General features: G+C 32.8%; 1 protein-coding gene across 7 annotated transcripts in view; it reads left to right on the forward strand.

The window, feature by feature from the left end:
• LOC117169747 (ARF GTPase-activating protein GIT1) overlaps positions 1-15,378 on the forward strand; it is a 217,037-nt gene that overhangs the window by 86,571 nt on the left and 115,088 nt on the right. For all 7 annotated transcript variants that reach the window (XM_033356589.1, XM_033356267.1, XM_033356417.1 and 4 more), the window contains 2 exons: positions 3,861-3,933; positions 5,766-5,963. In XM_033356589.1, the coding sequence (XP_033212480.1) occupies positions 3,861-3,933; positions 5,766-5,963 (271 nt within the window). The remainder of the gene's footprint in view (positions 1-3,860; positions 3,934-5,765; positions 5,964-15,378) is intronic.

The following is a 15,378-nucleotide window of genomic DNA, read 5'->3' on the forward strand; positions in this document are numbered from 1 at the left end:
CTGAAAAATCTCTATCCCATCCACACACTACTCCTTTCCCCTGCCGAGTGAGTCACGCCTACCCCGAAAGGGAAATGGCTGAATGGTGTAATAATAATAATATTATTATTAAAATCAACTTTTTTCGAAAACCGTTCCACCGGTTTGTTTCTTCTTATTTATGGTCTTCAACTATTTGCAGGATGTCAAAGAAATATTTGAGCGTTCACGAAGAAAGTGACCTTATGCCGAAAAATTATTTTTTAGTTTTTTTTTTAAACCAATCGATAGTGATAGTGATATCGATATCGATAAAACAATCGATAGTGATAGTGTGTGACTCATTCGGTAGGGGAAAGGAGTAGTGTGTGGAAGGGGTAGACCCAGGTTGCTGATCAATCTCTAGTAATCACCCCAAACGAAAACCCTCACGAAGTCGTTATGTAAGGTTCTCCACTTGGGTCCATTAGTGGCCAAGTTCCTTTGTTTCAGGCGTCATTCACTCTACTGACACTCTTTTTATTAACTATTTGCCGCCATACTTTCCTGTCCTGGCATACTTCTCTAGCTTCTTTTATGTCCATGCAGTTTTTCATGCAGGCCCTCGTGTTTCTGTGACTTCTTATGTCTCTTCTAACTAGGACTGCAGTTAATGAGCCTGGTACAGTCCAAAGTAAGTTATCTCAAGCTAAAAGTAAAAAGGTAAAAAGCGAACTTATTTTAGGCGTGGTAAATAATTTTTATCAGACCTGCGCAAAAAAGTAGATTTTTGATGCCTGTAAAGCGCGTTGAAAATGACTTTTTTTAGCACGGGTGTAGACCGATGTATGTACGCATACCCAACGACACACAATTTTTTTAAGTCTGTGTCGTTGCGCGCGCGCATTTTGAGCAGTAAGAATTTGCTTCGTTATTCACGTGCATTTTGTTCAGCTAAAAAAGATGTACATTACTCAGCACGCTTACTTGGAGAAAACCGAGTGCATAACAGCTAGGTCCGTTTATAGCTAATTTATCTGAATCGCAAAATTAAATAACATTTCATAATATTAGGAAACTGTTCTAAAGAACTTACATTTCGAATAAAACAATGGCAAGTTGTGAAAAGTTACTATCGCAAAATAATCGCCGACCATCTTGAATGACCGAGTCGTTAATGATCCCGTATTTCTGCTAGGTTTAAAAAATAATATTTAAAGGTCGAGTATTAGTTTCTTATTTCGAAAGTTCGACTTTTGAAGTTTTTCATTTTCAATATCTACAATTATAACCATGCCATATTGTATAATGCGAGAGTTATCACCAGAGCATCATTTAACCTTTGAGATTTGTTTGTTATGAAAACAATAAAAGTGGATATTAGCAACCTTAAAGTTACTGACATCAATTTATACATTTTCAAACAAGAATTTAAGTGTTTCGACCTAGAATATTAAATAAATAATAAATATTACGTATTGAAGATTCCAAATGTTTCAACGTTAGTGAAATGTATAGGTTTAACACTATTGTGAACTATGATTTTCTGCTTTCCAAGCTCATTATCTTCTTGGAAATGATATATAATTTAAAAAGTGGATATGTTTTCCTACGTAAAATTTGGCCCTAACACAATTTAATTTAATATAAGTTAAAGATGAGATGCTTGAGTTAATAATAACAAGATTTCATGGCAATAAAGCTCATAATTGAATATTTTTTAAGGTGCACATTACTGCAAATTCGGACCAAGTCGAACTTTATTGGTTTTTCCTTGAAACAAAAGACGCTACTTGACCTCTGCCCTTTGATATCCGAGAGAAAATTTTGAGCAGCAATGACCCTGCGCTCAGCTAGAGACTTCCTTTAAAAATGTCATTGAAATATTATAAGTCGTAAAGAGATTTTTGCTGTTTTCTGTTCAGAAACCGGCTATTTTCTTTATCATATTGTCTTTCTCTTCTAGTTAAATTTTATAAGGGGTTCATGCTGCATTTATTTGTCAAAAACGCACTATGAATCGTTTCCCTGCAGATGAATTTCGAATATCTGAAAAGGCTATAAGAGAAAGTTTTTCGCTAAGGTACCGTAAATGTACAAAAAAAGTTTTCAGCGTGATAAATTTGAAGTGAATTTTTTCATTGAATCTTATTAATTCAGTTAATTTGAAAGTGTCGCAGGGAAAAAAAATCGAGTGTAAAATAAGAGTCCAGGATACTTCCAAGCATGTACATACGCAGCGTCTCTATTACTGTTCGCTATATTGACTCCCGACTGCGACGATTTTGGCGCTGACGGTTGGTGGGAACTAACTCTCCCGTGCACCCCGCGCAGTCCCTGTTACACCTACTTGCAGCACGGCGTCAATCTCGGAAGGGTTTCAGAAGGCAGGGCTATTGAGGGGTTTACCTGTACTTCCATGTTAGGAATTGAAGTTTCTACACCTCAGGAACGCACTGACCGATTGTCAAAGCGAACACGCTGCCACCTTTGCGAGTCCAGTTTGGACAGGAAAGCCGATACAGCGTGTCTCATTTGCCAGATCCCAATATGCCGGGACCACCGTCGCGCAGTGTGCGTTAACCGCTCAGACGAGTGATTAAGATTAATTGTTTATATTTTGCAGTGTAAAATTTCATTCTAGTTATATTATTAACATGTATAGTTTTAATTTTGCTCCTCTTTATATGAATAAATGTAGAATACTTTAACAAATAAGCATTTATCATCTTTCTTTACCTTATTTTCACATTTATTTGTTTATTTCAACAATTTTAACTTAATAATTTTTTTGCATTTTGATGAGATAGCTGACATCTTAATCTACAATTGACACTCATAGTTTGTTAAGAAAGTGCAAGTCAAAAAACAATAACTGCCCGAAATGTAAGCATTAAAATTTATCACATAGGGCACATTCACTCGGTGAAATAAATATACTTATAAATATAAATATACCCATGCTGGTCCTCAATAATTATTCGGAAAATACCTGGTGCCCAGCGGGTTTACATAAAGCCTTACACGTATGTTATTTATTGAGTAGAAAATGTGTGCTTTCAAACATTAAATATCAAAAATAAGATTCCACAAACTTTCCTTTTACAAGAATTTATCGATTACGTAATTTTTTTTTAATGTAGGACGAAAATTTCCCATGTTTAAATTTTTGTCATAATGAACCAAATTTAAGGGCCACGCGGCACTCTGATAAAGTATTTATTGCAAGATGTCAGAGCTTAAATGGTAGAAATTAAAATTTAAAAACTTGAAGAAGTCTAATTTTCGGGGCGAAAAGCTCCATAGCGGCTTCTAAATATTATTTTCAAAATCTGGCAAAATTGGGAATCATTTTCGCATACAATAAAGAAATTTTCAATTCAAGGTTGTAGAAAATCTAGAAAGTAAGGATTTCATGAGGCACCCTATTAGCCTATTTAAAGCGATGCTGTCCCGTTAAAAATTCCCAAGAAAATAGAGTAAATTGTCAAGAATGAGGTGCACTGAATATGCTAGAGGTGCATCTTCTCGGAAATTGTTTCTGCTGAACACTCAAGGCTTGACATAGTTCTCCCGGACTTTGAGAAACTAACTGTGGTCTTTATAAAATCGGGGCATTATCGGCGCCAGCCGCTACCAACATTAAAGTTAAGTAGAAAAAAAAAATCCCATATGCCGTCTGTTTTTTATTTTATCTTTGAATGTTATCCCTAATAATGTTAGAATTTCAACTGTGATGCCACGGAGTAGGTCCTCAAGCTCCCTTCTTGTCACGCTTCCTCATGTTTGATGGACCTTACACCCCCCCCCCCCCCCCCCCCCCCCCCATCGTAAAAGAGCGTGACGACACTTATGCACGACTTTTTTGAATAAGCACTTTATAAAATTATTATTTATTGCAGCTACCCAATCATTTGCTAGAAGAGTTAGCTATGGATGTGTACGATGAAGTTGATCGCAGGGAAACAGATGCAAGTGAGTAGAAATGTCATAACGAGATGTAGGAAACAAAACTTCGTAAGCTAGGTTAATGCTAATTTACTCAATTTTAAATTAGTGTAAAATACTTTTTCCTTGACCGTTGATAGATGTTTCCTTGTATATAGTACTTTAATATTTTTCGATGTAAATTTCATTGAATCTCAACGTTTGTTGGAATTTTTTGGCAGTTCAAAGTGGATCATATATAAAAATCATCCCCAGTTTTATTTCTCATTAATGTGCATGACTTTTCTATTATGCTATTCCGAAGGAGAGGTAAGTCTTCAAGCCTAGATATTCGATCTAGTTTTAAGTATAACGGTGATAATGCATGCCTCTTGTTTTTAGCTACGTATTTCCTTGTACTATGTTATTATTAATTAAGAACACGTATTGATCTCAGAAGAGCATGCATTATAATAGCTCCATACATTATGTTTGGTGAATTTATTATACTTGTTGTCTTCCTGTCTCACGGTTCATTTTCTTTAGATTTTTAGAAGCTGAATCTAAATGTGGAGACGTAAACTTTCAGCGAATGCTCTGAATCTTGAACATAGTAAATAAGTCCTAAGTAGAATAATAAACTATTCAGTAAAATCTCCTTCCTTTGATCTTTTTTCGTGTCCAGACACGTGTCTGGTAAAATATTCACGTTAAGTTGTTTATTGAGACGACGATACACGTTTAGTGACTTGCTTATATAAAGTAGGAGATAGTCGGTATATTTGGAACACTTTGAAATTTTTAATTATTATTGTTAAAAGGGAACGCTAATTTAAAAATTGATGTACACGCCTCAATACCGTATCATTTGATGATATTATTTAATTATTTCAAACAGTTCATGTCTCCACATATCTACAAAAGGCAATATAATCTAATTCTACAATCTGTCCAAAACATACCGGAGTGCGGTATATTTTGGACACGAAAAAGATAAGTTTTGGACAAAAAGTGCTACTTTTAATGTTTTAAATTGTAAATAAATTCATTTTAATTACATTTTTAAATAAGTTTCTTTCAGTAAATTTTAAATAAATTTGCCTTTAGACAAAGTCTGAAAAACCATAACACAGTGAGAGTTATATTTTTCATTGTATGTTATAATGTTGTGAATAATATTTTTTATTTTAAAAAATATACCAAATGATAGAAAATTAACTATAACACCTTGGACGCACTATATTTTTATAACAAAAAAATTACGAGTTGTCACAGACATTAAAGAACAGTTTCAATTATCGATTGCGAGCCCAAATTCATGCGATACAAAAATATAAAAAAGAGAAAATACTCAAGTATCGAAATCCCCAATTTTTATTCGCAGGCTATATTTAAATTGACTTGTTGTCCATAAGTTACTGTTGTCCCAAGCGTACCGACTCTGCCATGTACCGCAACAATATTTAAATCTTTAAAAAATTGGTAATCTTTCAACACTCCTAGTACGTTCCTGAGACAAGCAAGAATGTCGTTTGAGACATGTAAAGAGAGATTAGTCTCAAATGTCAGACACGAGAGATGTGATTCTAATGTATTAAAAAAAGATTTAAAATAAATATTTTGACAAATCACTTTAGTTAAAAATTATAGAAAGCTAACGGGCAAATATTTCTCATGTTTCATAATGTCATTTTTATCATATATTGTGCAGCCTTTAGCTTCAATTGCAAAATATTATTTTAAAAACAATTCCTAATAGTATTAGTATTTATTTCATATCCTGAGACTGCGGTCTTTTAATTTAAAATCTTTGCGTACAGTTATTTGATGGAAAGAAGGTGAATATATTTTGTATTTCGTTATAATTATCTTTTATACAGTTTGGCTCTCAGTTGCTTCTCTTCCGGATAGATGTGCAGTTCCATTTTTACCAGTTAATCCACGTCTTTCTTCAACGAGAAACCAAGGGAGGCAGAAATTAGCGCGATTCACTCCAAAGGAATTGGCGACTCTCGTAATTGACCTTCTCACTGAAGCTGGTCATCGACATACATTAGCCAACAATGCACCGTTGCAAGGTTTGTTATTTTTCTGTAAATAATGGTGAAAACGGATATTTTGACAATAACTGAAGTCTTGCGTCACACCACATGACACGGGTGCAAACAACTCTATTTAGTTTTTTTACTATTTTAATTTGTGCGCCTAAGAAGATAGTGTTAAAAGATATTTGAAAATTCGTATATTAAAGGGCTCTACATGAGAAATTGATTAATATGTATTTCTCGATCACGTCATAACGTCTGACACGAGAATCGATTTTTGGCTAGCCAAACGTTGTTCTATCGTTTAATGATGTTCGTTAATCCGGCTTGAATTTTTTTATTTGTATGACATTGTCCCAATACATATTTGCTATTAGATTTTTGAAAAAGAAAGAAAGAAAATTCGCCAGATTTTTGGGGTTTTGCGTGATCCTCCGGTCCATACAAATTTTGGAAGCCTTATCTTGGTTCTGAGAAAATGAACATTTTAAGTGAAAATATTCTTTTTCCGAAATGGAGAAATGTAACGATAGCAGAAGCCAACAGTCGAATGACAATAACCGACTTGACGATGGTCAAGGGATCAAAAGGGAAAAAAATCTGAGAAAATTGACAGTTTATGTGGGAGGGTCATGATATTGTAGCTGTAAAACACCGACAGGCTGTGTAGGCGGCTGTGAGAATATCGCTTACAAACAGGGTCCCCAAGCTGCAATGCATTTGCTGTGTTAAAGTTTGACCAGGAGTTTTTTGGAAATAAAGAACGTAAGTGCCATTTTCTCCCACAATAAACATATTTTTACGTCAGTGAGGACAGATAAAGGACCAAGCAAGCGTATCCTTAGCCATGTTCAAATGCATGTTAAAGTAAAATAGATCAAAAGTAATTAAAATCAAGGTTCTTAGTGCTAGAACTTGTCCAAGTTCATTATGATGAAAATATTGGCCAGCGTAGAAAGACAATTAAATTAATTCGTTTCAGCACAAAAAAACCTTGATTTAATTACTTTTTACAAATTTTAAATTATCGCTTCTTTGCATCCTTATTTGATACTTTTTTCAGAAAACTCCTATCCGAACTTTAAGACAAGCAAGTGCATTCTACCTTGAGGACCCAGGTGCCAACGAAATGCTTAAATATCGGGGCGCTGGTTCTCATCGACCTCTCTAGGCGCAGCCAAAGATATTAAATAGAGCAGTTTTCACTTGGCAAAGAAAAATGTCAATAAAATAGTGAAAAAACAATGTTTTAATGCATACGTGTGTGTGTGCACTAGATCCTCTGAAATTTATTGATAAATATTCTACAGTTTGAAAACTGACGAGTTTTTAAATTTATTTTTGATTTTTAGAATTGTAAATAAGGTAAATTTCGCAATTTTGTAATTTATTGTTTGGCGACTTGATCAATTACAAAATTTTAAATAAATTTACAGAGTCCACTTTTGAAAATTTAGAAATCAAGATCTAATACATTTTGTAATTTTGAATTGCATTGTTTGGCGACTTTACAAATTCATAATTAAACCGCGGCATCGTAGCACGCGATATGTAACCTTGGCAGCGTTCAAATTAAAATTTTTTTTTGGATTTTCCTAATACATACTCGTATAGAAAAAATTGTGCACATTTTTTGTTCATGTAATAAAGTTGTAACTTTCTTCTTTTTGGAAATAATTCTGAAAGGAAAGATTTTTGCACAGCGTTCAATTTTCGGCCTTTCTAGCTTCAAGTCGCTCAAAATAATAAGCTATTTAAAGTTTCAAATTCAAATTTTTCAGAAATTATGTTTGAAACTATACTACAGCTGGTATAGTAATGGAACTTTATCTTGTTTCTTATAAAAAATGTATGGATCTTTTTCTGGGTAAGCCAACAAAGAACTTCTAAATATTTTAAATAGTAAAGTCTATCCTTGTAGATGGAAGTCAAAATTTCAATCAATTACTGGTCAGTTTATTGAAATTATGTCTGAGAGATTCTCAGTGCATATATGGTAGATGCTTCGACTATACGTCGACAGTCCTCATCAGCATAAAATACTTCTTTCTACGAAATGTTGCACCTGTATGTTAAATTTAATTTGTTATTTACTGAAATGTTATTACACCCTGGTCAACAGCTTAACATCTTATATAACTAAAGTCTATCGATGTAAGTTTAAGCAATCAAAAACTTCAACCAGATGAAATATTCAGTAGAATCTGTAGAAGTTTTTTGCAAAGTTTTTAATTCAATTGAACTAGCTATTAATAAAGTTCGAAGGTTTTGTTGTTTGCTTGATGTCATGATGTTGACCTTGCAGCGGTGGAACAGGCTGCCCTCGAGGTATATACGTGGAAAATGTTACTTTCCAACACAGTTATAGGAAATTATATATATTTTTATTTCACAGCGAAAAAGTTTTTTTTAGTGCAAAGTTATAATCTTTTCTTCCAATCATTCCGTCAGATTATCAGTTTGTCTGTGAAAACTCGCCAGTTTTGAAATTTCATAATTGTAAGCTTGGTGCATTTGTTAATTTTGAAATTTATCGTTAATTGAATAGAAAAATTTATAAATTTACAAAGAGTAAAATTTGCCATTTGTAAATTTTATTTTATTTTTTACTCTACGAAAATCTAAATCTAAATTTATAAAGTATTTCTGTGACATACGTTAGTACTTTCGATGGTCTTTCCTTTAAAGTCTACTAAACAGAGTGTATCTAACTTTGCTCCCACCCTTTTTATTTTCTTTCTCGGCAAAGGTCCTTTGAGGTCTTCTCAACCCTATGTGTGATGCGTGATAGTGTTAGTTCAATGCGAGCAGTGTGCTTTAAAGTCTTTTAGTTTTATGTTTACTTATAAATCATTAAACAATAACCAAATTATTTCACACTGATGTTTCATTTCAAAGAACATTTTTGAGTTTTTCTCCAAATTCAGCATTAAATTTTTTTTTAATTCGTCTATTAAAAAAGCTTGTTTTTTTCTCTTGAAGAGCATCGCAAACCGAATATGGGATGGAAAGTATTAGTTAGTTTAGTTTTAGGAGGTCGTACGAGTTATATTTCGAAATGGTTTCTGATAAGTGCATTTGACTTCGATATCACGTATATCTATTCTCACGCATACGCAACGCATACAGGCGTAACTCGCTGAGCGACATGTAGATTGTCGAAAGGCAACGGACGAACGGTGCGTGAATATAAGAAACAACAAGGATATAATTATCACTAGACGGGCGCCGGGTCCGACGTATGTGGTCTGTAGAGAGAATATCGGCTTTTGGTGTGCTATACTTTTCTTTTTATAAAATGTAATCGCGTTTTAAGGCGGACTAATTACGATAAATTAAATTTCATCGTTTTGCAGAATTGGAGAAGAGGAAAGTGCAAATTGTGTCAAAATCAGCGAAAAACGTTTGCAAATTTTTGATCGGTTGCAGGTTTTGTTATTTTCTTTCCGATCTTCCGATATACTGAAGGTCTAACTTTTATTTCGAAATATATTTTTTCTCATATACGTATCAAAGTTTAATAATTGTTGTCGCTAAGATGATATGTCTTCTTTTCCAGGATTTTACGTGCAGAGGGCCCACTTTCAATTAGACTGTCATCCAAAATTATCAGTTTCTTACAAAATGCTCAGTATTCTTACAAATTTCGACAATTCAATGTTTTTAATTTATATAAATTTAAATTTAAAAGTACCCATTTTAAAAGTTTTTATTTGAAAGAGGGCACTTTGAAATAAGTGATTTTCAGTTACAAATTCGTTGCCTGTATTCTACATTGTTTATAAATATCTAATGAAAAGGGTATTGGAAAGCATAATTTTCTGTATATCCTTATTATACTCTTGATAAGAACTTTATTTTAAACTCGCGATTTATTCATAAAGACAATTTTGAAACCAATATTCAGAGATCTTAGGACAAAATGTGTATTAATTTCATTTTCAAAATATATTGCTTTTAATTAGAATCAGATTAGAATAAATAAAATACATCCGAGAATAAATAACCTAATGAATTTTAATAAATAATTTTTTATGCTTTTTCTGGTTTACCGGTTAATAGCATATTCTGATATTATTCTGAATTTTAAAAAATTAAGAAAACTCTAATTCCTGATTGATATAAAATGTTCACTTGGAAAACTTTAAGACTATTATTTATGATAACCATATCCATCCCAAATCCTGAAATAAATGGTAAATTCAAAAAGGCATATGTTAAAAAAACAAATTGTTATAAGCCCATAAGTTGGTTCAGTTGAATTTTCGCGCGCCAGCCGCGATCTTGGATGAACCGATAAATCGATTGGGTGCAATTCACGCCGCAGCGTTGCTCGCAGGCGGCTGACCTGTTTGCTGGCGGCGAACTCCTAGTCAGTACCAACACAGTCACCACCCGGTAAAGGTGCCGTTCTGAGTAGCGAACTTTTACCACGACTTAATAATTTTGCGCAACCCTAGCCTTTCATTTAATCCTTTCGTTTAAAAAGAAAAAAAAAGTTTTCTTTTGCTCTTCAAGATTCTGCTTTTTACCTGTCTGCCTTTTTACCTCTAACTTATGTCTTATTACTTTCCTCTTCTTCTCAATTCTCGGTTCTCCATAGAGAGGATCTGGGATCCTTTTTTTCATTTATTACTCTCGGTCCTCTGCCAAGAGGTTCGGTGATTTTCTCCTACGTCTTAATCCTCTGTTTAGAGTATCTGGGAATTTCCTCTTTATTTATTAGTTTTCTGCTTTTTACTTCTTCCTACTCTTTTTACTATCTCTTGTTACTTCTATCTTATGTCTCTTATTATTTTCCTCTTCTTCTCATTTCTCGGTTCTCTGTAGAGAGGATCTGGGATCCTTTTTGTTTTAATTCATTATTCTCGGTCCTCTGTTAAGAGGATCAGGGAATTCTATTTTCGTAGTTCTCGGTCCTCTGTAGAGAGGATCTGGGATCTTATCTTTCTTTTACTACTCTTTCGGTCCTCTGTCAAGAGGATTGGGGATTCTTTTCCACCTACGTCTCGGTCCTCGATCAAGAGGATCTGGGATCCCATTCCAGTCATAATTATGGGCTACGTGACCACCACAAGAAAAGTGGATTTTACCCCAAAAAGCTGAAGTCAGTGATCATCCGGCCCCAGCCGGCCACAGTAGTGTTGCATAACGATACGAGATGATCGGTTGTCTTGCTCATTTCAGTCGTTCTAGAAGTATTCTCAAAAATTGATAATGTAATTCTCTCTTTAGGTTTTATCGCTTCATCTCATCTCGTTCTATCTCTTTCCTCGCCCGATGTATCAACAGAAACTTCATTGACGAAAATATATTTAAGTTTGTGAATTAAAATGAATAGTCCACAAAAATTTCTTATCCTGAAAATTTCAAAAAAATTTTGAGAATTTAAATCGCTAGAGATCATCGTCAAATATAGATTTAGTTGGCAATATTGAGGGAACGCCAAGCAATTCGAAGTATTTTTCTTTGATAAGAATAAAATGTATTTTCTTAAATCCTAAAATCTCAAAATTAGAACTTAAAATTTAAATTTAAAATCGCTATACAATAATATAAATAGCTCAAAAATAAATAATTCAATATCCGAATATAGTAATGAATCAACTCATCAAGAGAAAGCACTTCGGCATATGAGTAAACAAGGAAAGAAGAATGAAAAATCTTTGGATACATTTTTAAAAAAATTTTCTACGTAGAAAAATTAAAAATGGCATGGTGTAAAATATATCGCTTAGAGAAACAGGAAGAACTTTCAATTAAAATGACAGCAGGAGTAAAGCATCATTTGAAGAAACTGCATATTAAAGAATTTAAAGAAGTGTATACATTATTTTCACTACAAACTGAAGTAATTTAAAAAAAAAATAAATAAAACTTAGTTTAATTAATCATTTAAATCCTAGGTTAATTTAAAGAATAAACACTTTTTTTAGCTAACTTTAATTTTAAAACAATATTATCGCTTTCATCTTTAAAGCAGAATATTTTCAACTTTCACTTTTGTTTTGTTCCTTAAAATTGTTATTGCAACGTATTTAAATATTATAATTTGGCAATATATGTTAAAACACACTCATGTGCCGAGTAAATGATGGAATATTCTTTCGGAGTTGATACTTATAAAATCATCTTCAATTTCTTTAACCCATTTAGTTATTTCAAATTTAAAAAGATTGTATTCATATTTTATATTTTATTCCACAGAAATTTGATATTCAGATACATATTTTGAAAATTCTCATTTAACTTTTTTTTTAATTAAAAAAGAGACCGTTCAAATAAGTTAAAAACTTAAAAAATATTTCTCTCGAGATTTCTGGATTGACTAGGCATGGAAAATTATAACACTTTTTATTAACTTGGAAAAAAAGTTTTATAAAATTTAAATTGCCATAATGAAATTAATTTTTCTAATTTTAATTTTTTACTGTATAAAAAATGTAGGTAGGATAGGGTAACCCGAGAAACCCCGAATTCGACTGGAACACCGTGAAAGCTTTCGAAATATAAGACGGTTAGATTTAGAGTTAGATTTAGTTAGAAGAAGAGTTAGTTAGTTAGAAGAAGAGTTAGAATTAGTTAGAAGCTATTAGTGTAAGTAATTCCAGGTCCTACTATTTACTTTGTCAAAAATTTATTATTAATAATCAAGGTCTGCTAATTCCAGTAATAGTACAACTCTTAACAAATCCATATGCTTACCAAATTAATTATTAGAGAAGTACGGTAAATGAGTTACTTTTTATTAATTCAGTCCAATTGGTACTTTTTAATTATCAAGCGAATTTTCACTATCTGTATTAATAATTTTTTCCTATTTCAGATGTAACGAGGAAGCTAAAATTTTTAGCATAAACCTTTGTTTGAAGGTTTGAAGGTAATACAGCTTTTTTAAAATGTAAATATCGCTGGTACGACAGGCTGAAGTTAACCCCTGCATAAAACTGGCTGACACGATATCTCGGCTTCGGGCTATCGGAAATAGAAAAAGTTGTGAAATTAGTATAATATAAAAAGTAGCGTGTAAACTAGGATAATTCATTTATAATAACATACAACAAAATTATCCTTGTTCACACGATAGATACTTGTTTATATTTCACTAATTTCACAACTTTTTCTATTTCCGGTGGCACGAAGTCGAGATATCGTGCCAGCCAGTTTCAAGCAGGGATTAACTTCCATCTGCCGTACCAGCAATATTTACATTTTAAAAAACAACGTTTTTATTACCTTCGAACCTCTTCTTTTAACTACTAAAGTTTGATATTAATAAATTAATTTTACTATGAGAAAAGAATGTGTGAAAAAAGTAATTGAAGATGGCAATAAATCTAAAGATCAAAAGTACTGTTCATTATGTTTTTGGGTGTGCTAAATTCGAATCCGTCGTCAAAATTCGAATATTTTGACTTCAAAATTAAATGTGGTGGTTTTTGCATACAAAAATAGTGAAAAATGTTTGATTTTTTATTTTTATAATTTTTTTCAGACATAAAACGCGTTAATATCTTAAAATTTCTTCAACTGAAATTAATCATAGAACACTGAAATTTTTTAAGATTTTTCAGAAAAAATGTTTGATTTTTCAAAAAATCCAAAATTTGAAATTTGCAAACAAATTTCTCAAAAAATCTGAAAAAATTCAAGAATATTCTTTGAATAATTCTAAGAGATTTTTATTCGTGTAAAATTTGTGCTACATTTAATTTTAAAGTCAAAATATTCGAATTTTGACCACGGATTCGAATTTAGCTCACCCAAAAATATAAGGAACAGTACTTTTGATCTATTTATTGTTTTGTTATACCCATAAATTTTGCGGTCAGACTCATATTATAAAATTGATAGCTTTGGTCGTTAATGGGTTAAGGTTTAACATTCTCCAATTTGTATTACATAGACCTTTGCTTCAGAGCAATTCAATAAGAGGACAGTCGACTGGATAGTAAAAAAGTATCTACCGTACAATTTTTTCGATGAGGATGCAACCCAAAATTATTTCCATTCCATAAATCCACTGGCAAAAGTTCCCAAACGCAACGAACCCAAAGCTCTAATAGGAAAAAGCCGTGACAAATTATTGTTTTAAAGAAAAAGTTCAAGGTATCACCGTAGACAACGCTTCTGCAAATACAACAATTATGAGAGAATTGTCTTTTATAATGACTTTCGACTTTTAAAACCAGAATTTCCGATGTTATGTCCATATTTTGATCCTATCAGCACAGGATATACTGAAAGAACTCATGTTTGAAGAACATAGTATCGAAGTAGAGGACGAAAATCGCCGAAGTATGAAAATTCATGAAAATCTCGAAAAAAGCGTCAGCGATGATACAGACATTGAAGAGATAGAAACAGACGGTGATATCAAAGAACAGGTCAATAGTTGTAATACTCCACTTACGAAACTGAGGACACAGTTCACTAAATTGAGAAACTCCGAATAATGGAGAAATAAATTAAAGATCTGCTGCGAATGTTGCGACGTAGGCTTTAGATGTCCAATCATGGACGTTAATACCAGGTGGAACTCTAGTTTCAAAATGATTCAGTTAGTGCTTCAAATGAAAAAGCCATTAGTTTTGTTGTTTAAAAATGACAAAAGTTTGAACCATTTGCTTCTCACTGGACAAGAATGGTTGATTCTTAAAGAGATCTGCAAGATTTTACGGCATTTCCAAGTTTCCAACAAGCTTTCCAGTGGTGACAAGTATGTTACTCTACCTTACGTCGTGCTTGGATTCAACATGTTGGTCGATAAATTGGATGAAGAATTGAATGATTAAAGGGAAAACATGTCAAAAAAGCCGTTAATAAACAGATCATAGCCGCTGTCCAGGCATCTAGAGACAAACTTTTCAAGCACTATGATAAAAGTAACTGGATCTATTGTGCCATTTTGATTCTGGATCCAAGGCACAAAATTGAAAGATTTGATAAGACTACCTGGAAAAGAAAAATGGCAGCTGTCTCTGTGAAAGTTTTTGAAAGGATGTATAAGACCAGCTGCTATGTACCTGAAATAGAACAGGTACACAATTTTTACAGAAAATTCGTAAACTGAATCCATTTTAATTTTTACTGATGATCCAATGCACCTTAAAAATACCTCACTTCTCAAATGATTTGTTCAAGTGGACCACAAAAGTTTATATCTAAATCAGGCTCGAATGGCGTAATAACCTGAGCGATGAATCGGCTAGGTGTTTAATGTGCCTCAACTCATGGGTTACGTGCTCTCTAGCACAAAAAATACAGTCGGAACTCGAAAAAAATCATTTTAAATCTACATAAATGATTTTTCCTATATGGAATCTTAATTTTTCGAATTTATTCATGTATAATATACAGTCTGTCAAGTTAAAGCGTGGGTGGCTTTACTCGCAGTCGGTAAGGTGTATCGACATGATTTTGGTGTCAAAATATTAAGAAGAGCTCC

The sequence above is a fragment of the Belonocnema kinseyi genome, chromosome 1 (assembly GCF_010883055.1).
Source record: "Belonocnema kinseyi isolate 2016_QV_RU_SX_M_011 chromosome 1, B_treatae_v1, whole genome shotgun sequence".
NCBI lineage: Eukaryota > Metazoa > Arthropoda > Insecta > Hymenoptera > Cynipidae > Belonocnema > Belonocnema kinseyi.